Below are 24784 nucleotides of genomic sequence, written 5' to 3' on the forward strand. Positions count from 1 at the left end.
TGCTTGAAAGGCTGGATTGGGGCCACGGCATGAGGTTAGGAGCTGTATGTACAGCCCCTGTCACTTGCCACTTGGGTTTCTATGGATGAGTGAGGATTCAAACCATGGTCTCCAGAGTCACATTCTGACATTCAAGCCACTACACTAAATGTAGATGCTTATTAGAATTCAGTAAATCTGACAAACATGGTTCCCTATAGACTAATTTAATAGAGTATTTTTAAAGAGACAAACTACATAATCAACATGCAGTTAAGGTTAAGATTTCCTTAAGAAAAAACTGGCATATGTAGCAATTTTCCACAAAGAACTTGCATAAAAGATCATTACTCATAGACCTGTGTCATTTTAGTAATTTAGAGGGGGGGAAGTTTGTAAAGTCACTTACAAGCCCCTATTATTTTATTTCACCACAGTTCTGACCAAATATAAGCAACTAAAATTAAATACTATGCCTCAAACCCTAGTCTGTGATACCAGCTCTCAAGCATAAATAAGTGACCCAAGCTTATTTAAATTACATTTTGTTAGTAAAAGGCATGCACAATTGTGCTTGGACAGAAACAGCATGTTGAGAGCCTGAAGCAAAGTAAAAATGCCAAGTTATAAACTTCTCCAAGGGACGATTTATAATGGAAATGCCAACAGACGCTTAGCTACAGTGGTGCCGTTTTGTGCCAACATATAAATAATTCTAGTTTTTGTGGTCACACTATAAATTAGACACAGCACTAGTGGAAACAGTAGGGTTCTGATTCAGTAAATAGCAAGAGCAAGAGCGCATGTTTGTATTTTAAAAAGACAAGCACAGTACAGACTTGATGCTGGCTCTAAAACCATGTCTATAAGAGGGTTTTGGGTTGTTGTTTTTTTAAAAAAAGTAGCCAAACCATATTCTAAATTCTTTAAAGCTTGTAAAGCAAAAAGTCTTTAACAAGCTCCACTGCCTACTGTTTCAATCTTCTAGGAATCATTTATACAAGTTAGTAAAAATGGCTCTATTCAACATGTTATTTTCTCCATTAAGGAAGAAAAAATACACACGGATACACACAGACTCTTGCACTGCATTCCACAAGAGATACTTTAGCCCTGACACTAGCAACTGCTGCAAATCCCACAATGGTAACATGGTGTGTATAAAGCAGCTCTTATGCTTACCAAGGACACTTTCTTCATTCTCAGTTTACACTTGTCCCTACACCATCAATAAATAGCGTTAACATATTTCTGTTTCTCTTCATACAGGACAGATGCAACTGGAAAGAAACCTATCCAGGCAACATGGAGAGATCTGCTGCTTATTCAAAAGTAGATGGTTTGATGATACTGGAAAAATGATCCATACAAACTCATGGAAAATTCTTTATAATCATTAATATCTTAAAATGTTGAAAGGATATCTCTTAGTATTCATACATATTTATGTCATGCTATGTTGAAAGACACTCAAATGCAAGTACCATATATACTTGACTATAAACTGACCTCATGTATAAATTGATAACAGGTTTTAGAGCCAAAATTATGGATTTTGATATGACCTGTGGATAAGTCAAGGGAGAAAACTAGTTGAGGGCACGTAACAAAGCAAAGTTATCAGGAGAAAAGCAAAGGAAAACAATGCCAAACAACTTAACAAAATTTCAGCAGGCCTAACTGTTTGTGCTTGTACTAAAGGCAGGATGGATGAGAGAACAGATAGAGAGTCAGTTCTTCCAGGACAGATTACACTCTGGCCTTTCACCAGGCACAAGGGGATGGTTCTTTTTTTATATATAAGAGTTAAAGTACAGTATTTACATTGACTTGTGTTGTGGATAAGTTGGCTCAAGTTTTTTAGGTCAATTTTTAAACTAAAATTTCTGGATTTATACATGAGTATATACAGTACAAATACTAGCAGCAGGCAAGTACAAATGGAAACTGATGAGGTAACTTTTTGGTGTAAGGCTACATTGCTTCTTTGTCATTATCATAACGGGTCTTTCGTCTCCCATGGCCAGTAGCCTATATTGCTTTATACACCTCTTATTCCTACTGTGATCTTAATCCATATCCACCCACCTAAACATATTTTCTCCAATATTTTATGGCAAAAAAAATTCATTATTGCCCCTTTTTAATCCACAGATGGGTGATGGCTTTATCAGAACTAACCAAAACGAAAGAAAAATATGGAGCTGGGCTTTTCACATTGCACAGTCCTATTAGACAGAAGGCATCAAAACATTTCTTTTTCCACTAGTAAAGTCCCTTTATTTGGTAGTATAAAATACTCCTGCACTTTTGGAATCTCTCTATTGAAAAGCTAAATATATATGGTATTGTCTAAGACAAATATGAAGAAAATAAAGCCATACTGCTCCATTAGGAGATATTTGCCATCCAGTAATTTAAGACCAACCAAGGATGACATAAAACAGTAACAAAACTTTCCAAATTCTCCAGAACACATCAGGATGATTAAAATACACAACAAAAACAAACCAACAAAAAACAGGGGCAGAGGACAGGAATAGTTTGATGCTGAAGTCACAAAGTCTACATTCAGTCTCAGTCTGAAACACACAAGTACTATTCAGTAACAAGTACTACCCTTGTTAACAACTTCACTGCCACCACATGATTCCTTTGCTATAAGTCCAGCACTCAACTGGGATTATCTGAAATGTTAAGCATGCTTGAAATTGGAGCTTTTGGTATAATGTGGTCAGTCATTATTTCTGAATAACCCTGCATAGGGATTTCTAATTGGTAGAGAAGTGACAGAGCCAGAGGACATAAACATATAATAGAAAACTCCGCAGCATAACAACAGAACTCCATGTTAAGGAGCAAAATCAACCTGTTTTTTCTCTTTCAGAAATAAGGCAATGAAATTGCATATTTTTAATCCTTCTCAGAGTGTATTAAGTACAGTACTATCAAATACATAAATTAAGGCTGTGGATAACAACTTCCACAAAAGCTACAAATCCCGTATATAACAAAATCCGTGGATGCTCAAGTCCCATTAAATATAATGACATAGCAAAATGGTGTCCCTTATAAAAAATGGAAAATCAAGGTTTGATATTTGAAATTTATACTTTTTTGGAACATTTTCAAACTGTGGATGCTTGAATCCGTGTATAAGAAGAGCTGACTGTACTCTGGAAAACCACATATTCATTTGTTTCTGGTTCAGTTTCCCACTTTCCTCCCTATCCCCATGCTCTCTTAGCTGCAATTCCCCTACTGCTTTTTTTGGCAGATAAAAGCAAGAGATAGCAAGATGTTGTTATTCAATAGTCCTTGAGCAGCTCCTTCAAAGCAGTGCCATCTTGGAAGCATTGCTTCTCTTTCCCTTTATGCCAATTTAAAAAAGTACTTACCACCAGAAACAGGGGCATCCATAAAAACAGCTCCCATTTTTTCAGCTTCTTTTGCTAGCTCTTTTGATACTGCAGGATCAATAGTACTGGAGTCTATTAGCAATGATCCTTTCTTCACTTTTCTGGAAAGGAAAAATAAACAAACTACATTTTATAAGATCGGTAGCTCTGTAAAATAAGCAGATAATTGTTTTTGGTAGTGCTGTGTGTCATGAAGTGTGCCTTCAAATCATTTCCAATTTATGGTGACACTAAGGTGAATATATCATGGACTTTTCTTGGCAACATTTGTTCAAAGAGGATTGTCCTCCTCTGAAGTTGAGAAAGTGCAATTTGTCCAAGGTCACCCCCTGACTTGCCTGGCCAAGTGAATATTTGAATAGGGTTGCTATATTCTAGTCTCTCATATCTGGGCATATAGTTTACATATTATGCAAATTATAATTATGCATATTATTAATTTACATTCTGATTATGCAGATTCATCATATTAATCATTTTACTTTTTCTACCATTATGTTTCCGTACCAGTACCAAGCTAAAAGCTCTTTTCCTTCTTCCCCCGCCCCAGCCAGCTGGTGTGAAGCTGGTGTGTCTCTTCAGGCTGTTCGGAAGTGAAGTTCCACTGAGCTGCCGCTGACACAATCACCACACAACACAACGCCATCTCTGCTTGCCTATTTCCTTTACTGCCTTCTAGTCCTGTCAGGGGAAGCAGGGAGGGAATGGAAGAATAATGTGGCAATGCTATGCCTGTGTAGTAGCAACCAGAGCCTGTAGGGCGAGATGAGGTTCCTGCCTATGCCAGTCTTCTTGCATAGTTTCTTATTTCATCTTCACTGCTACATTTTAACCTACCCATCAGCCTGCAATGAAGGAGAAATCTGGGATTTACTGCTTCAACTGGCCCAGCCATTTTTAGTCCCTTCTATGCAGGTTTTTTTCAGGTTTTCTGGGACAAATGGCAACCTTAAACCCTGTCTCTCAGATTTCTAGGCCAGCACTCTAACCACTACACCATACTGGTTCTCTTGGCTAGTGCTACCACCGGTCCATAACAGCTTGGTCCATATCCAGTTGCTAATCCCAACTGTAGGAGACCCATTTTATCAATTGATAAATTGATTGCATGACTGGTAAATCAACATGCATGTAAATCCCACTGATTCAAGGTCTACTCTAATTGGGACTAGTAAATGGATTTAAGTTGCTACCCCAGGGGAATAAAAGTCACCACTGTAAACTCTGTCACTTGAGCCCATTCATACTACACAATTATAGCACTACCATTCCACTTAAACTGCCATGACTGCATCCTATGGAATCTTGGGGTCTGTAGTTTGCTGAGGCACTGAAATTTTCTGGCTTAGAATTCTGAGGCCCCCCTCTATGCTCCAAGTCCCAGGATTCCACAGGATGTGACTATGGCAGCTGAAGTGGAATCATAGTGCTATAGTTGTACAGTGTGAAAAGGGTCAATTATGAATGAGATCATTGATCCTGTTGTTCCAAAAAATAACAGAAATTTGGTTTCTGCATGTTTTAAGAAGATGCAGCTTTGTGTTCTTCTCTTGTCAAGCTGTTTTTTAAAAAACATTTTCAAAAAAATAGTTCTCAATTTGAGTTTCATTAGAAAAGACAAATGAGATTGAACTAATCGACTTCCAGACTATTGGATTTGCTCCCGAAGACTACAAATGCAACCAAATGTTATGTGGTACTACCACATGGAACACACATGCATTTCTGCACGTATAACCTCATTGCCAGAATACTCAGTGGCACAGTTGGAGTGATTATCTGCATGTACTGTTTGCTGAATTGTAGAATGTATTAAGAAATATAATAATTTAACAGGCAAGCAGGACCTTAATGCTAAGGCATTAATGCAGAATTTACAGTAGCACAAACACTCACTTTTATAAAGCTAAACCAAAAGCCAGAAGAAATTCCTTACTTGAGAACTCCATTGGTGCCTGTGTAAACTTCCATTACATTAGGATTAGATGGAAGCATTGTGATAATCCTGTCAGCTCTTTCTGCTACATCTGCTGGGGAATCTGTCACCTTGTAAGGAAAAGGAGGTGGGTGAAAAAGAGGTCAGCGTGCTGTTGCGTATTGAAAAGAAATTGTTCAGTTGCTTTTAGCAGTTTAAGCAAGTTCTAAAGCACTTCAATATAAATAACTCAACTATAGACAGTGGCATGTATCTGAAGCAACACAAATCAGTAGTGAAATCTTGCAGGATGCCACTGTTACTATGAATGTTAATAGACAGCATATAGACATAACAGTTGAATCTGCTCAGGGAAGGCTGTGCTAATTATCTGGCTGGTAACCAAAAGATCAATTGCCAAAGACAGGCATTGTGTTGGATCCAAGTTATGCTTACAGAAGATGCATCTAAATCAGCTGGACTAAAGTTAAATTGGACTCAGCATACTCTAAACACAATTGTGCCTGGACACCAGCCCTATGTATTCTATGACACTCTGTAGAGGCAGAAAGGGCAACTACACTTGTTAAAAAACTTTTATTAAATTACTTACAAAATCACCAGATTTGTTTCTGAACTAAAGAAACAGTAAGTAGGGGCAGAACAAAGTGCACTGGAGACAACCCAATTCATATATATTAGACTTCCAATGGAAAATGAATTACTCAAAATTAAATGAGAAGTTTTTGTGGGCAAAAACAACATGTGTAATACACGTTTCTTGTGGGTTTTTCGGGCAATGTGGCCATGTTCTAGAAATGTTTCTTCCTGACGTTTGGCCAGCATCTGTGGCTGGCATCTTCAGAGAATGCTTTGCCTGGAAAAAGTTGGGTGTATATATACTGTATGAGCCTGGGAATGCAGGAGTGATTTGCATGTGTATTGTTTTGTGCTGATGGCCAGCCTCAGGCTGGGAGGCTAATGCAAAAGAGGACATTAATTATAGGGAGATAAACTCCTAAGTTTAGCACCCAGCAACACTACAATGATTCTGCATGCTCATTCTCTCTCCGTATGTTAAAAAACAACAACAACCAGATGACCAAATTTAGGAATCATGCTCTATATTAAGGGTAAGTATTGGAAATAATTCTGATCATTAAATGAATTTTATAGCACAATATCTGACAATTAAAAAAAATAACAGTAATATGTTGACTATTATACCTGTGTACCCAGCTCCTGAAATTCTTTACATGCTTCTGGAAAGACATCATATGCGATAACAGGGTATCCATGTTTGACAAGGTTTTTCGCCATTGGAGATCCCATGTTACCCAAACCAATGAATCCAACAGAGGTTTTAGAAGCCATTCCCCTAGAAGACACTAACAGCAATTCAAGGGTTTCACTATTAAAATATCGCATCAAAACATATTTCAATAGCATAAGCGCTATTTGAAATGTATAGGTAATTCAAAATTTTAAAAGTATTATTTTATTTACTAGAAGTAAAACATCATTTTTCTTTCAATTTGCCATTTTTATTTTCCTGAATGAAGTTTATAAACATACCAAATCTATAATATAATATATAATCTTCACTCTTTCCATCCTATCTAAAAGCATAGGTAGGATATGTAGTATGCTAAATCTCTAGCTCAGCTGCTGAACCAATCAGATGAATAACACTAAGCAAAGTTTTTTTCTGTGCCTTTAGCATATAATACACAAAAAGCTGCCAATTTACTGATTTCAGCCCTGCATAGAGTTAAGTACATTTAAGCCTAGTGAAACTCTGTGACCACTGCAAACTGCCTTTGACTTATACAAATAGGTCAATAATGCAGAGAAATAGAAACTGTCATCTAGATGTTAGCAGTGTTATCACTAGAGAAGTGTGAGGGGTGTGACCTGCACCAGGTGATATCCTAAGGGGGGGGTCTCACCACCCCTCCTCAAACAGCTGCATTTGCTTGTGTCCCATTAAAATGCCAAAGAGATGGTGAGAGTGGGAAGAGGCTCAGTGGAAGGAGAAAGGAGAAGCCCCAGGGTTTTTTTTTTTTTTTAGTTTTTAAAAATTAATTAGTCTTTTAAAAACTTTTCTTTAAAAACATCACATTTTACCAGATTTTCATTTTAACTACATTATATATGTAAAGACATTTAGGCTATGCATATGATATTGTAATTTATCAATGTATTAATTTTGCTAGTTGTTTATGGCACAACTATTACCATTACATTCACTAATATAAGGAAATTATAATATATGAGTAACATTAGTACAAAAACATCACTAAGATTCTGTATGGTGTGGTATGGAAAGAGGTCAATGGGGGGGGGGGGTGATGACCTGAGTTACTGCACTGAGTCACGCCAACCCTAGTGACACCACTGGTTGTTAGCATGTTTACCAGGGACCCTAGAGATCCGTGTTCAAGACCCCCGCCCCCAGTTCCAGCAAAGTTGCTGAGTGATCTTAGGCTAGTCATTCCCTTTCAGCCTGATAAGAGTTAATATGGTGGGTTAAAGCAGGAGAAAGAGAGACATGCATGCTGCCTTAAGGCTATGAAGAAAAAATGAGATATGGACATAACTCATAAACATAATACAGGCACACCTCAGTTAATAAACTAGGTGCGTTCTTTGGCATTATGTATTTAACAGAAAATTTGGTACCAGAGGAAGAAATAACATGAAAAGGATAGGGATAGGTTACTGTGCCACAAAAAGAAGAGATGTTCAACAAGCTCCAGCACAGTTTTTATTCAAAACTAACAATATGCACATGTGGAAATAAAGCAACCAAGCCAGGTAAGCCATGCATGAGTAAATTAAAAAAAAATCTTCTAAAGACCATATGAAAGTTTCTTCCAGATGCATTCAGGGAAGATTTTTAATTTCACCAGCCTCCTCTTTCCTTAGGATTTTTATTTTGGTGGCCAAACATATACATCCATGATTTTTAGGGCACACCCTCCCCTCGAATCTAATTCTAGAACCTACAGCAGTTCACTTGATGCTTTTAATGATCACTTCACAGAGAAAATCTCTTGCATAAGAGCCGACTTAGATGCCATCATTATAGCAGAAGTTGACAACGGGGTGTCCAGCAACTCTGTGAGTAGGATTACACTGGATCAGTTCCAACTGGTGAGAACTGCTGATGTGGACAAGCTGCTGAGGCAGGTAAGGAAGACAACTTGTCCTCTTGATTAGTGTCCTTTTTGGCTAGTTGCCCAGGGTGGAGATGCAATTAGATTTCAATTACTATATATTATTAATACATCACTCAGGAGTGAAGTTTACCCATGTTTGAAAGAAAAAGTGGTACGACCACTTCTAAAAATGCCCTCCCTGAACCCCATGGACTTAAACAACTATAGACCAGTATCAAATCTTCCTTTTCTGGGCAAGATGATTGAGAGGGCAGTTATGTTCCAACTCTAGGCAGTCTTAGATGATACAAATTATCTAGACCCATTTGAAATCAGCATCAGAGCAAAATACAGAGTTGAGACTGCTATAGTCCCCTTAGTGGATGAGAGGAGAGTGTCCCTGGTGGTACTTCTAGACCTCTCAGCAATGTTAAATACCACTGACCATCTGGAATGCCTGAGGGATATGGGAATCGGAGGCACTGTGCTTCTGTGGTTCCAGTCCTATCTCTTGGGCAAGTTCCATATGGTGGTGCTTGGAGATAGCTGTTCCACAAAAAAGGAGCTGTTGTATGGTATACTCCAAGGTGCCATTTCCAATGTGATTCAACATCTACATAGAACCGCTGGGAGAGACCATCCAGAGGCCTGGGGCAGGGTGTTATCAGTATGCTGATGACACCCAAATATATTTCTCCATGCCTTCAAATACATCCTCAGGTAAGGATAGTGTGTCTCCTCTGAATGAATGTCTGAAGGAGGTAATGGGATGAGGAAAAACAAATTGAATCTGAATCCAGACAGGACAGGGGTGCTTACTATCAAAGGTCCTTACCTAGGTTTGGAGGTGTGTCAATCAGTCCTGGATGGGGTTACACTCCCACTGAAAGACTGTGTTCACAGCTTGGGGGTACTTCTGGGTTCATTGCTCCAAATGACAGCTCAGATAGCTACAACAGCCAGGAGTGCCTACTATCAGCTTCATCTGGTATACAACCCTTCCTAGAGCTGGACAACCTAAATATGGTAGTGCATGCAGGCTGGATTTTTGCAATGCACTGTACATTAGGCTACTTCTCAACCAAGTTTAGAAACTTCAATTACTTCAAAACATAGCAGCCAGGTTGGTTACTGGGACATCCAGGAGTGAGCGTATCACCTCAATATTAAAATCATTCAACTGGCTGCCAATTAGTTTCTGGGCAAGGTACAAAGTGTTGGTTATTATCTTTAAAGCCCTGCATCATTTCGGTCCAGGTTACCTATAGGATTGCCTCCTCCCATATAATCCACCTCATACACTCAGGTCCTTTGGCAAATGTTTACTCCAGTCAGCCAGGACTACGTTGGCAATGGTCAGCTAGGGGACTTTTTTGTAGCCACCGCAGCCTGTCACAGGCAGGCCCACACAGCAGGACTGGCTTGAGCAGAATCCCATTCTTTCCCAGCTCAAGAATTACTAGAGATATGCCGCTACCAGCTGGCACTGAAAGTCTGCACTTCTCCAGCCCTTCTCCATCATCTTCCCAATACTGGTGCTGCTAAAAAAACCCAACTAGACAGAAGATAAGGAGGAACAGGGGTCTGGGGGGAATGTGAAAAGGAGGGTTTTTTTTGTCAGAAGCTTTGTTAAGTGAAGTATGCCTGTAATAAACACAATGCAAGTTGACTTCTTGATTACCGGTAAGTGAAAAATGCAGGTTTGGGGCTGCAAACAAGCTTGTGCACAAACTGGTCATTTCTACCCAACATCCCCTTCAAATGTAACCATCGCTCCCAATCTTTTCCCATATGTTCCCTATATGCCAACGAAGGACATAAGAAACTGTAGCAGCAAGAAAAGGGCAGTAGATTCTTTGTATGCAAGTGCCTTTGTGGGTATGCAGCACAGGTTGCAGCCCTCAACTGCAGCCTTTGACAGTATGAACTTGTCTCAAAAGCCTATCAAGGAGTACTTTTTAAAACTGGTATAGAATATTTATTTTCTGATAGAGTTCTCAAAATTTCACAGATCAATGGACAGAAAGCTGCCATTTCTGCAGTAAAATTCCTGGAAGGCAGCAAACCTTTAATTTCTTAGAAATACTGTAGCCATCGTAATTTTTTTTTTAAAATAAACTCAAAACCAGTTTACATTTAATATATTACTGGCAGTTTTATCATTCTGAATGAACTTTTCAAACTAAATAAATATGGCTTCTATAAAAACATGTTGTTTAGGAATGTTAAGGTTTGTTTGCAGTTTTACAGTTCATTTGCAAGGGTGGTTCTCCTTCTGTTTTGCTGTTTGTTTGGGGTTTGATGTCCTTCAGTGCCACTCAATTACTTATGGTTCTTCTGTTACAAGAGAAGTCCAACTCTTAATATGGACTGTCAAGAAGATTGTTCAGATTCCACACATATTTGTTCTCTTTCCATTTCCTGTCTGCTGATTCAGCCAGCTCATATCACCTATAATTCATGATACAAACAGCTGCTCACCAGAAGCTGGATGAACGCAAGCCACTATCACATGGCAGTTTGCCTATATGAACTAAAGATTAATTTTAAAAGGCATAACAGAGAACTTTCACACTACAGTTATTTGATCCTTCCACCCAGCAATCTGAAAGCTATCCTTTGGTATTAGTAAAATATTCACATAAATTAGAATGACGACAGACACTTGAATGACAAGAGTAGCTGTCAATAAAACTAAGAAACCATAACACAATATGGTTTGTTTGGAACATTGTACTGTGTGTGTAATACAGAAAAAAAAATTATGCCCACTGAACTCAAATCTCAATTTTCCAGTCTGCACTAAATAGTTATAGCTTAAACACTAGCTATTAGGCCAGGTGTCAGCAACTATTGGCTCATGGCCAGTCTATTTCACTTTTTGACTGACTGTGCCCCCTTCCATGAGGCAGTTGGGCTTCTTTAGAAAGAACTTCCCATTCATATAACCCTGCTCTTTTTTCTTTTTCTTTTCAGGAGGGAAGAGAAATAGCAGTAGAAAAATGAGTGATGGGAGATTGCCCCCTTTGGCATTACCCACGTTTGCCTTTGTCCTCATTCACAGACAAGTCTATCCTATGAAACTCTTGTGAGTATCCCCCGTAAGAACTGACATGCAGCAATACATCTCTCCATGAATGTTGTTCCAGTATACATGGTTCCCGCTTGATCTTCATGTCAACCAATCTTTGATTTAGGCTTAAGACTATAGTTATTGGCCCAAGGATGCACAATGGGATTCATAGGGGCTGTACAGAGAAGCCAAAATAAAGCTGCTTCAGGTCACTTTGGAGGTATGCTGTTTAAATGCTGCATGCATCCTAAGAAGCCAGAAGCGGTCCCAAAGCTGCACTCCGGTCCTTAGGAATGGAACATGGCTTTTGCGTGGCTTCTGGCCTCTTAAGACGCATGCATCATTTAAACAGCATACCTCCAAAGTGACCCGAAGCAGCTTTATTTTGGCCTGTCTGGACAGGCCCATAGGTTAGTGAGGACCTGAACCTGGTCTTTTTAAGTCCCAGTCACCAAACTACATTGGCTCTCTATCTCTGTAGTAGGCATAGATGAATAAATAAGAACAAGCAAGAGAATTAAGAGGCACAATCAACTCCTATTCTGTGTGAATGCAGTGCTAATCCAGAGCCTAGATACCATCTACTCATGGTTATTATAAGAAACATTTATAAAAGAAAAAAATCAACACAATGAAATAAAACAGTACAGTGGTCTCTTGGTATCCGCTGGATGCTCAAGTCCCATTATACACAATGGTGTAGTAAAATGGTGTCCCTTATATAAAATGGCAATTTTTTTGAGGGGGGGGTATTTTCAAGCCATGGATGGTTAAATCTATGGATAAAAAATCTGTGGCTATGGAAGGCCAACTGTACTTTACCAAGGGCTCACTGTATATCACGATCATTACAAGCATATAAAGCAGGCAAAAATTAACAGAGGCTCCAAGTTCCATAGCACACCTAAAGAAAAAAAATTACATCACATTCAAGAATTTGGAAGTGACAGAGTAGTTCTTTCTCCAACAAATGTTAATGTATTTAAGCTTCCACGGCTTCTGCAAGCTATCCAGTAACTATAAGTTACCCAAAGGTAAACTACTGTACTGTAATTTGTTAATTTTGGGGCTGAAAAGACATGCAGCTGCCTCTTTTGTCAATGGATTGGGGCTGCAGCAACTACACACCGTTACCCCAATCTGGCATTTCTGTGGCGCAAAAAGGAGGTGGGTTTTTGCACCATGGAAAGGGCATTCAAGCTGTGGCGGCGTCAGCTTTTTGCCACCACGTGCGTAAACACTGTGCTGAAGATGCCGCATGATGCCGCCCGCCATCTGGTCAAGCAGGCGGTGTGGGGGAAGCGTTCAGGTGGCCACTGTGTGGATGCCATGCCCCCACTCTGCCCCAAGACTGGCTCTTTATTCCAGTCTGTTGAGGCCCCCTAATTAATTTTACTATATCTGCTTTTTTTCCTCTTTCTTTACTTGAATCTTGTAAATAGGCTTTTTTCTCCTCAACTCTTGCTTATAGAAAGAAGGAAATTCACCAAAGTTTTGCTTCACCGCCAGAAGAAAGAACTCTCTCCAGTTGTAAACTAAATCATTTAAAGCGATAAAGAAAGTGGTGTATTTGCAGATTCAGTGTCCTTTTTAAAGCTGGCATAAGCAGCCAACTATTTATTCTCAGGACTCCGCACTAGTCAAAACTTGCTTTCAACCACTCCCAATTCAATGGTCTCCTCATGAGGAAAGTTTTCCTGCATACATATGGACAATCATGTTCTCATTCTTATCCAGAGAGAGTTCTGCTGGCTAATTAGTTACTAATCAGCCAGTGATTCTGCTGCTTAGCTTTCTCTGCCTTGGGGCATACAGCAGAGGTATCTAACCTACCATAGTCTCCACCTGAGAGTCAGAGTTTGGGAGTTTTAAATTCTCTTTCTCTGACTTATATTGCATAGGTTACCTCATCTTTGCAGTTTAAGGTGTACTTTGGACCTGAAATTTCTGATTCTAAGATGATAAGCATTGGTAATGTGACCATCGTTACATTTTAGACCTGTGCATACTTACACTCATCTGAATCTCACTGAACTCTGTCATTTACTTTGAGGAAAACACACAGAGGATACACCATTGTAATGTTTGCTTCAGTCGCATTCTCGCCAGTGTTCCTACTGCTAAATTATCGTCCCGTTAGTCTGACATCAATACCAGGAAAGATTCTGGAGCAGATCATTAAACAGAGAGTCTGTGAACATCTAGAAGGCAATGCCATAATCACAAAAAGTCAACATGGGTTTCAGAGAAACAAGTCATGCCAGACAAACCTAATCTCTTTCTTTGATAAAATTACCAGCTTGGTAGATGAAGAGAATGCTGTGGATATAGTATATCTTGATTTCAGTAAAGCCTTTGACAAGGTTTCCCATGACATTCTTGCAAACAAGTTTGTAAAATGTGGGCTAGACAAAGTAACTATTAAATGAATCTGTAATTGGTTGACCGACCGAACCCAAAGGGTGCTCAACAATGGCTCTTTTTCAGCCTGGAGAGAAGTGACCAGTGGGGTCCCACAGGGCTCTGTCCTGGGCCCAGTGTTATTCAACATCTTTATCAATGACCTGGATGACAGAATTGGTAGCATACTTATCAAATTTGCAGATGACACCAAATTAGGAGGAATAGCTAATACTCCAGAGGACTGGATCAACATTCAAAATGATCTGAATAGACTAGAAAGCTGGGCCAAAGCTAACAAAATGAACTTCAACACAGAGAAGTGTAAGGTACTGCACTTAGGGCAGAAAAATGAAATGCACAGATATAGGATGGGGGACACCTGGCTGAATGAAACTACATGTGAAAGGGATCTGGGAGTCCAAGTAGACCACAAGTTGAACATGAGTCAACAGTGCAATGCGGCAGCTAAAAAGGCCAATGCAATTTTAGGCTGCATCAATAAAAGTATAGGCGGGTTACTTACTAGGGTTAGGAAGGGGTGGTGCTTCCGCACCCCCTAACCCTAGTACATGCTCCACGCGCACAAAATGGCGGTGGCCGTTCCACACGGCCGCCGCCATCTTGATGTAGCGGACGCGCTGCGTCCACATGTCATACCCCAGAAATGATGCTGCGAGCACGCGACTAGTGCCTTGCGGCGTCTCTTCCGGGGTGCGAGAAGGAGTGCGATTTCCGCGCTCCTTCTCTGCAGCGTCCGGGAGCCGCGCAGTTTAAAGGCTGCAGCTCCCGGATGCTGCTAGCAGAGGCGGAGCCAGACCGCCACTTTTCGGCGGTCTGTAACCCGCCATAGTGTCTAGATCAAGAGAAGTAATAGTGCCACTGTATTCTGCTCTGGTCAGGCCTCACCTGGAATATTGTGTCCAGTTCTGGGCACCACAATTCAAAAAGGACATTGAGAAACTGGAGCGTATCCAGAGGAGGGCGACTAAAATGGTGAAAGGTCTGGAAACCATGTCCTATGAGGAACGACTCAGGGAGCTGGGGGTGTTTAGCCTGGAGAAAAGAAGGTTAAGAGGTGATATGATAGCCTTGTTTAAATATTTGAAAGGATGTCATATTGAGGATGGAGCAAGTTTGTTTTCTGCTGCTCCAGAGAACAGGACCCGGAACAATGGATGCAAGCTACAGGAAAAGAGATTCCACCTCAACATTAGGAAGAACTTCCTGACAGTAAGGGCTCTTTGACAGTGGAACATACTCCCTCAGAGTGTAATGGAGTCTCCTTCCTTGGAGGTCTTTAGGCAGAGGCTGGATGGCCATCTGTTGGGGATGCTTTGATTTTCCGGCAGTGCAGAAGGGGTTGGATTGGATGGCCCTTGTGGTCTCTTCCAACTCAATGATTCAAGGGCCGGTTACGACGGCAGTTTAGTGCGTGTTCGCCACGCACTAGGTTACGAAAGGGCGGTGCTTCCGCACCGCCCAAACCCTAGTGCGTGGCGAACACGCACAAACGGCGGCGGCCCTGCGCACGGCCGCCCCACGTGAGTACGTCATGGCCGCGCCGCCTCTAGACGGGCGGCGTGTCCATGACGTAGTAGCTCTGCGCCAGGGCGCTATTGCGCCCGGACAACGGAACATTAAAGAAGGCGCATTTTTCGAGCTCCTTCCGGGTTTAGTCCGCTGGGCGCAGCCTTCAGATGGCTGCGCCCAGCGGACTAAACGAGAAAGGGGCCAAGCGGCCCCTTTCTCTGCTCCCCGCCGCCGCGGGGTGTCCTTGGGGCTTGAAGCCCCAGGGACACCCCTTTTTCAGGCTGCGGGGAAGCGGCTTTTGCCGCTTCCCCGCAGCCCGAAAAGCGGCGGATCGGGGCCTCAGCGGCTGCCATTCTGGCCGCTGAGGCCCCACTCCGGCGGGGAAAGGGGCGGGGCCAGACCGCCCCAAATTGGCGGTCTATATCCCGCCTATGAAATGTCTAATTTGGTGCTCTAGGTTCTGCCAACAAGAATACAGAGTGGATCAAGTCCATACTAAAGACCTTGACATCAATGTTCAAAAGGAATGTGTTACAACTAACAATGGCGCGTTACAGACGGGCCCATGAGGCGCCGTCGTTACGCGCAAGGGGCAGTGCTTCCTGACGCACCTTGCCCCTCACGCGTAATGAGTGCATCAAAATGGCGGCGCCCTATACAAATTTTGACATCCGGACGTCACGCGGCGGAAGTGACACCACAAGTGTGCACCTCGCGCCTTGCGGCGCCACTTCCAGTGCGCAGAAAGAAGCACCATTTTGGTGCTTCTTTCTTGCTGTGCCCGGGAACCACACGGTTTGGCTGCTGCAGTTCCCGGATGCAGCAACCGACAGCGGCGTGAGACCACCCGTTTTGGGCGGTCTGTAATGCGCCAATATTACCTATAGTTGTTATTGGAGGGAAGGAATAAGATCATAACAACATTCCTTTTGAAACATTTGTAACACCAATACATTATTAAGAGGGTCAACAAGTAACACTGATTACATGCTTTCCCAACATTATTTTTAAAGGTAATTGGTGAGGGCCATTATTCTATTTTAAAGATATTTTTTTTAAAAAAATAGAAAATAACTTCTTAGCAGTGTTTAGTGCACTGCTTGTGAATTAATGAGTAATGCTAACAAGGTAGGGTATTGTTTTAGATAATGACTAATACCTTCTACTTAATATATAAAGAAATATGTTTTCTGCTGACCAGGCTTTAAATACCCCTACTGGTATAATTTACTATGGAATCAGTTGGACTTTTATCCTTCATTGTAGTTATGGGAGTGCAGAGGGAGGAACAACAATCTGAACCTATCTATTCACTTCAATACATCACCTCTTTTTGCAACTTTATGCCATCACAGGAGGCAGACATGTTTAGCCCAACCATCTGGCAGAATGAGGCAGCTACTTCAGGTGGGAGACGCTGAGAGGCATGGGATGGAGAGAACTGTACCTGTTGTTCTTGAGGTAAGCTGAACTCAAAGAAAATGAAGGACTTGTCTTATCACAAGTGCTGAAATAGGACACAAACACCAGTGTGGTCAGCTTCTTATACAGGACTGAAGACACAACAGTCTGGTTAGCTTCATATATACAACTGAGGTGTTCCATCACCTCCTTTGCATTAGGCATCAAAATGCAGCAGGCATGGCCGGAAGACAGAAACAAACCTTAGGCAAGTAAAAGTTCATTCCTCCCTTGGCACAAATTGCACTCTGATTTTGTACTTTCCTTTGACAGCATTCAACCTGCCATCATGGAATTTTTCTTACAACATAACATGGGCTTTGCTGCTGCAGAGGGTCTTATGAGCAATGCTATTTTACCCATAAAACATACCATAATTCAGGGATTAGGTGGCTGTATTAATCCTCATATAAAAAAAGAAAATCAGGGACATTTCACACAAAGCTGCAAATAAAATCTGGGTGAAGATTTGTTGCTGAGTGCCATCAAGTAGATAAATCTGACTTATGGCAACCCTATGATAGGCTTTTCTTGTCAAGGTTTCTTCAGAGAAGGTTTGTCATTCACAGGCTGAGAGAGGATCAGTTGCCCAAAGTCACCCAGTGGGTTTCCACGTTGAGCAGGGATGCAAACTCTGGCCTCCTAGCATCCTAGTCCAACATTAAATCAGCTACACCACACTGGCTCTGGGTAAATATACTGTATTCATACTATTGGTTCTTCAAATATAGAAAGAGTCTGTCACCAGTATCTTTTTAAAAAAAATATGTAGAAATTACCAGACATTGTCTAAGATCCTTATTAATTTTCTTTGGTCTTTTTCCTCTGTCAAGTTTGAGTATATTTATCAAAAGTCCCAAGAACCAAGTTAAACAATTCTTTCACATGTATTGCAAATGAGATACTTAATATGACAATTGATATCACAAAAATATGTAACACAAAGCTATTTGCTCACACAGAATTGACTCTAGTGAAATAAATGGTATCCTATTACGTGTAGTTACAAGTGCTACAGCTCCAATCCAGATATCTGTGTTTGTAAGCAGAAGGTTGTATATCTATCTATCCAATAGATGGGAGTTGAGCTATCAAAACTGATAGCAGCTGGTATTTATTCAGCAGTGTGTGTGATGTCTCAGTCCACTGACCAGATATGCCTCAACCATTTGTACTTCTATGTCTTTAAATCCAATAGAAGACTCCTATGAATTTTCTAGTTTAAAGAATTTTACCTTTGGGGGTTCAGGGTCATATTTTATGCTGCCAAAACAATCTTACAACCACTCTGTAGCAGTATGACATGTAAGCTGAAGCCCGTATCTTTTAAAAAGTATCATAGTACTCCTTTGAAAATTTATTTTAAAAAGAAAAGAAAACTGATCTGTATTTGTTGTGTGACCATTTTATATAATTACTGTACTGCTTTTATTACTGTATTGTAATTTACTCCATGAGCAATTTTGAGGGTTCTTATGAACTAAGAGACAGAAGAAAGAGTTTTGCTACTTAAAGATTAAGATTACTATCCTAATATTATGATCCCTACAGATTGCCTGAGTAGGGACCTACATCAAAACGCTGTAGTTCAGACAGCTAATTTTCAGGATTCGAATCACATGCGCTTTCTCTCGCCATTGCAAAGTTTTCTGTTCTGTCCCATACCTTTGGCATTGGGTGCCCTCAAGCTGTTTCCAATTTATGGCAACCCTAAGATGAACCTATCATGGGGCTTTATTGGCAAGATTTGTTCAGAGGAGTTTTGCCATTGCCTTTCCTTGAAGGCTGAGAAAGTGTGACTTGCCTAAAGTCACCCAGTGGAATTCATAGCTGAGCTGGGAATCGAACCTGGGTCTCCAGAGTTGTACTCCAACACTCAAACCACTACGCTATGCTGGCTCTCACATCCCATACATTCCCAACAGCCAGTTAACAGTCTGTAGCTACTAAGCCTGCCCAGTCCCCATACTTCGCATTTGTGCATGACTGGTGCCATTTGGCCTACTTAAGCAACACCTTTCACCACCTGTCACCAGATTCCACCTAAACATTAGGAGGAACTTCCTGACAGTTAGAGCTGTTCAACAGTGGAACACACTCCCTTGAAATGTGGTGGAGTCCCCTTCTTTGGAGGTTTTTAAAAAGAGGCTGGATGGCCATTTGTCAGGGATGTTTTGATTTTGAGTTACTGCATGGCAGGGGGTTGGACTGGATGGCCCTTGTGGTCTCTTCCAACTCTACGATTCTATGAACAAAGAAAACAGAGAAAAGGATAATTCCACCTTTCCTGAAAGTGGCTTACATATTTTCCACAGTATTCAATATTCTGTAGATATTATCTTTGAAGTTTGACTCCTGTCCCTCTATGTACTGTCACTTTGTTTGTAGGCTGTTTGTATCTACTAGTATTTTTTAAACAGAGGTAGATGGCCATCTGTTACGGGTGCTTTGACTGAGTTCCTGCATGGCAGGGGGTTGGATTTAGCGACCCTTGTGGGCTCTTCCAACTCTATGATGCTATGACGATCATTGTTACTTTATTACTCTTATCTGCCATATTGACATACATGGGAATGTTGGACATTGTATTATGCATAATCAGATCACTGGTCCAGCTATCTCACCATAGTCGACTCTATGCTGGCCCAGTTCAGATGATACAATAAGTCAGGGATCCCTCAAAATTTTGGCTAGTAAGTTGCAAGCATTGTTTTAATGTATGCTGCCTGATTGCTCTTGTTGCAACCTTTACTTTACTGAGTTAACACTTTTTAAAAAACTTATTATTATTATTATTTTATCATTATTTCATTAATGAAAGTCTTATGTAGCTTAAAGCAAATAAGACTGAGAGAAAACAGGAAAAAAGAAAGAGAGGTTCATAATGAACTATCCCAAATTGTTTAAAGATATATCTCTTGGATATATAGGCCTGAATCCTATTGGCTAATCCCAACTAGAGTAGACCCACTGAACTAACTGGTGAATAGTATATACACATGCATAAATTTCAAAAGGCTTCCTCCATTTGACTCAAAAGGCTTCCTCCATTTGCTACTAATAATAAGATTCAGGCTTGTTATGTGTTAAATTGGACAAAATAAAGTATAGTTCAGCCTAATAAGATAAAAGATATCTTGTCAGATACTAGCAAAAAATATAATACCATGTTTATACAGTATTTCTGCAGTGCTTAAGGCACTTCATGTGTAAGTCGCTAAGTAACCCATACCAATTCCTTTAAATAAATATTATTACTCCCATATTAACAGATTTGTTTTAGCAGGAGCAGAGGGAAGAATACTTCTTACCTAAAGCACATACAGGAATTCATGGTGGAGGTGATATTTGATCTGAGAGCTTTACACTCATAGTTCAAGCTCTTCATCATACTATACACCTTATATTGAGAACAGATTTACTTCTACTAGTATGTGGCAGAACTGTATTCCATTTAAAGGCTTTAGGGGGATTTAAGTCACTTGGGAGGTTAACATTAATCATCAAATCCTTGATGTTAACAGAATTTTTCCTTATAAAACAGATTTGCTGATGGAAAGGTATGCAAACTATGACTGACAAGCTTCTTATCCAGAGAACAAATTTGTACAGTAAGAACTGGTTGTGAACAGACTGGTAGGCTAGACATTTTCTTTTATGCCAGTACCGTATTTGCTCATACAAGCAAGCAAACTTCAAACAGAAGCCTTCAATCATCATAATCTTTTTAAAAATGAAGGACTAAAGCTATAACACTGAACATGCTTCTCTTGTTGTTGTATGCCCTGAAGTCGTTTCCGACTTATGGCAACCCTAAGGTGACCCTATCATGGGGTTTCTGAGGCTGAGACTGTGTGACTCCCCAACGTCACTCGCTGGGTTTTCATAGTCAAGCATGGATTTGAACCTCAATCTCCAGAATCCCAGTCCTACACTAAAACCACTACACTCAGTCCTACACTCAAATCACGCTGTTTCTCAAACATGCTTATCTAAAATTAAACCCAATAAACTCACTGAAGCTTACGTCAGAGTAGACATGATAGGATTGCACATTAGGGCCTCTCTCCGACACAAATTTACCCAGAATATGTCACAACTGAACATTAAAGTAAAAATCATCCAAGCAGTTGTATTCTGCATTACTATATACTGATGTGAGAGCTAGGCAGTGAAGAAGGCAGATAAGAGGAAAACCAATGCATTTGAGATGTGGTGCTGGAGAAGAGTGATGAGGATACCTGGACAGCCAAGAGGACAAACAAATGGGTCAGTGAGCAGATGAAGCCAAGAATATCCCTGGAAACCAAGAGGGTCAAAGTGAGGCTATTGTACTTTGGCCACATCATGAGAAGGCATGATTCATTAGAAAAGACAATAAAAGCAAGAAAGAAAGATCACATGCTAAATGGATGGACTCAATCAGAGAGGTCACAGATATGAAATTACAGGACCTGAGTAGAATTCAAAGATATAGCTGTGTTAGTCTGTGGAATCAGTATGGAGAAAGATCTTGTAGCACCTTTGAAACTAATGGAAAGAAAGAATTTGGCAGCATTAACTTTCGTAGACTTCAGTCTACTTCCTCAGATGAATTTGGTGCGGTGGAAGCCAGGGACAGACATATATATGCCATTGACATGTGAGAATGTCACTTCAAATTCAAAATCCTTCGTGTATGGAAATGAAGTAGCAATCCCAGTTATAATGATGTTTATGGTTCCAAACACAAAGGCTAGTTTTCAATGCCTTTGTCCACATGAAACATTTTATAACTGGGTTTGCTACTTCATTTCCCTACAAAGGATTTTGAGTTTGAATTGACATTCTAACATACCAATAGTGCCTGTCTCTGGGCTTCCACTCCACCAAATGCATCTGAGGAAGTAGACTGAAGTCTACCAATGCTCATGATGCCAACTTCTTTCTTTCAGTTAGTTTCAGAAGTGCTATGGGGCCTGAGTAGGTCAGTGGAGGACAGAGGGCCTTGGAAATGTCTCATACACAGGGTCGCCTTGGGTCGAGGATGACCCAAGGGCAGTTAACAACAACAAATGTCACACTGAATACATGTGCCTTCAAGTCCTTTGCCACTTATAGGGACGCTAAGGTAAACCTATCACAGTGTTTTCCAGGCAAGATTTGTTCAGAGCAGATTTGGCTTTGCCTTCCTCTGAGGCTGAGAGAATGTGATTTGCCCTAGGTCAGCCAGTGGGTTTTCACGGCCAAGTGCGGATCTGAACCCTGCTCTCCAAAACTGTGATCCAGCATTCAAACCACTACACCACACTGGCTCACAGTCAGGCTTACTTCTGAGTAAACACAGATAGGATTGTGCTGATAGGCTTTACTTCCTATATAAACTTACTTAAGAGTAAATCCTGTTAAAGTCGGTGGGAATTATTTCTTAGGAGATAAGAAGAGAATTATGCTGGGTAAGAAGGCAGAGACCACGAAGAACCCATTTCAGTTGTGCAAAATGCCAACTCTATACTTACAATTTCGCAATTTACATGCATAAACCATACTTACAGGGTCAAAACAATTAATCAAATTCTCACTTCCCACCCCCCAGAGGGGAAAAAAGAAATCAGAATCATAGGAAAAGTAAATATGAGTATAGATCATAGCTACTATTAACTCAATACTTCAGGTCACTAGTGTCACATAAACTTTTGTGGCCTGTTTTAACACCCCATGTGTTATTTTAAGTAAACACATTGAAAGAATTTATGACGCTACCCACCTTTCCCCACCGACCTAAATTCTGATATTTGTCCGGTCTACGTTTTACAACTTGTGCGGTTTTTAACAGCAGGTACAATACTTGTAAAGGGTGTAAAAACACAAGGAATAATCCGCCACCCCTTCCTTCCAGAGGAGGGGGATTTAAACAAGCAAGAGAGGCCTAAGGAAACACACCCAATAGCCAGATACAATAATTAAAGCAAGAATTCAGATTTCTTTTCCTTCCCTCTGCAAATACTCCGTCTGGCCCATTCTCACCCATTTCAGCTGCTAGTTTGGGCCAAGGGCTGTTACTTCTTTGGACCGCCAGGTGAGGAGGAAACCAACTGCAATCATTATTTTGCTGTTGTTATTGTTGTTGTTGTGTGCCTTAGGGCAACCCTAAGGTGACCCTATTCATGGGGTTTTCTTGGCAAGATTTGTTCAGAGGGGGTTTGCCACTACTACTATCCTGAGGCTGAGAGAGTGTGACCTGTGCAAGCATTGACCTCCCTGCTTTCACAAGGAGGCCCAGTCACTCTCCCTCTCCCAAAAATGCTGCAAACCAACGCAACCAGCTGTTGCTGTTGTATGCCTTTAAGTCATGCCAGACATATGGTGACCCTAAAGTGATTTGTTCAGGGGTGCCACTGCCTTCCCCTGGGGCTGAGAGAGTGTGACTTTCTGCTTCCACAAGAAGGCCCTGTCACTCCCCCCATCATCCAAAAATGCTGCAAGCCAACATACTCATCTGATACTGTTGTGTGCCTCCAAGTCATGGCCTTTCCTGGCAAATTAGTTCCGAGGGGGGTTGTCATTACCATCCTCTGAGGCTGAGAGAGTGTGACTTTCTGCTTCCACAAGGAGGCCCTGCCACTCCCCCCCTTCTTCTAAAAATGCTGCAAACCAACACACCCATCTGATATTGTCTGCCTTCAAGGCATGACCCTAAGACCATTTGTTCAGGGCTGCCACTGCCATCCCTTGAGGCTGAGAGAGTGTGACTTTCTGCTCCCACCAGGAGGCCCAGTCCCTCCCCTTCTTCTTCTCCTCCTCCTCCTCCTTTCCCAAAGCTCTGCTGCTGCAAGGCAAGGCAGCGGAGGAGGGCTTACCCAGGGCCACGCTCTCGGCGTAGAGGCGCCTCTTCCTGCAGAGCCAGCTGACCGAGACTCGGAGCAGGAGCGTCGCTGCCATGCTGCCTCTCCTCCCCCGGGGACCCCCTCTGCGCATGCGCCGCCGCCGAGCAAGGGAAGGGGGCGGGGGACGGGAGTGGCGGCTGCAGCAGCCAATCACGCGCCGCGAAGCGAAAGGACAGCGCCAATCAGAGGGGACGCTGGCCGGTCGGTGACCTGCTCCAGCGACGCCCCTCTCGCTCCTCATAGCTGCCCTTTTTAAAGGCGTCCCATGGTGCTGTGAGGAGGAGGCAGGCGTCCTCCTTCTCCCGGACGTGCCCTACATTTCCAGCCTTCTGTCCGGGAGGAATCCCCAAACGTGCCTCCATTTAGAGCAGACACATTTATCTTTCTATGAGTGCTTTCAACAATGGCTCTTTTTCATCCTGGAGAGAAGTGACCAGTGGGGTCCCACAGGGCTCTGTCCTGGGCCCAGTGCTATTCAACATCTTTATCAATGACCTGGATGACAGAATTGGAAGCATACTTATCAAATTTGCAGATGATACCAAATTAGGGGGAATAGCTAATACCCCAGAGGACAGGATCAAGATTCAAAATGACCTGAATAGACTAGAAAGCTGGGCCAAAGCTAACAAAATGAAATTCAACACGGAGAAATGTAAGGTATTGCACTTAGAGCAGAAAAATGAAATGCACAGATATAGGATGGGTGACACCTGGCTGAATGAAACTACGTGTGAAAGGGATCTAGGAGTCCAAGTAGACCACAAGTTGAACATGAGTGAACAGTGTGATGCGGCAGCTAAAAAGGCCAATGCAATTTTAGGCTGCATAAATAGAAGTATAGTGTCTAGATCAAGAGAAGTAATAGTGCCACAGTTCTGGGCTCCACAATTCAAAAAGGACATTGAGAAACTCGAGTGTGTCCAAAGGAGGGTGACTAAAATGGTGAAGGGTCTGGAAACCATGCCCTATGAGGA

At 41.5% G+C, this 24784-nt stretch overlaps 1 protein-coding gene across 1 annotated transcript in view; it reads right to left on the reverse strand.

Annotated features, from left to right (window-relative positions):
• Nucleotides 1–23890, reverse strand: part of HIBADH (3-hydroxyisobutyrate dehydrogenase) — a 90580-nt gene extending 66690 nt beyond the window's left edge. The window contains exons 1-4 of the mRNA XM_042471177.1: nucleotides 23781–23890; nucleotides 6541–6701; nucleotides 5335–5444; nucleotides 3378–3499 (exon numbers count right to left, since the gene is read on the reverse strand). Of these exons, the coding sequence (XP_042327111.1) occupies nucleotides 3378–3499; nucleotides 5335–5444; nucleotides 6541–6701; nucleotides 23781–23862 (475 nt within the window). The 5' untranslated portion in view covers nucleotides 23863–23890. The remainder of the gene's footprint in view (nucleotides 1–3377; nucleotides 3500–5334; nucleotides 5445–6540; nucleotides 6702–23780) is intronic.
• Between the last annotated feature and the right edge of the window lie 894 nt (nucleotides 23891–24784).

This window comes from Sceloporus undulatus, chromosome 6, assembly GCF_019175285.1.
Source record: "Sceloporus undulatus isolate JIND9_A2432 ecotype Alabama chromosome 6, SceUnd_v1.1, whole genome shotgun sequence".
Classification (NCBI taxonomy): domain Eukaryota; kingdom Metazoa; phylum Chordata; class Lepidosauria; order Squamata; family Phrynosomatidae; genus Sceloporus; species Sceloporus undulatus.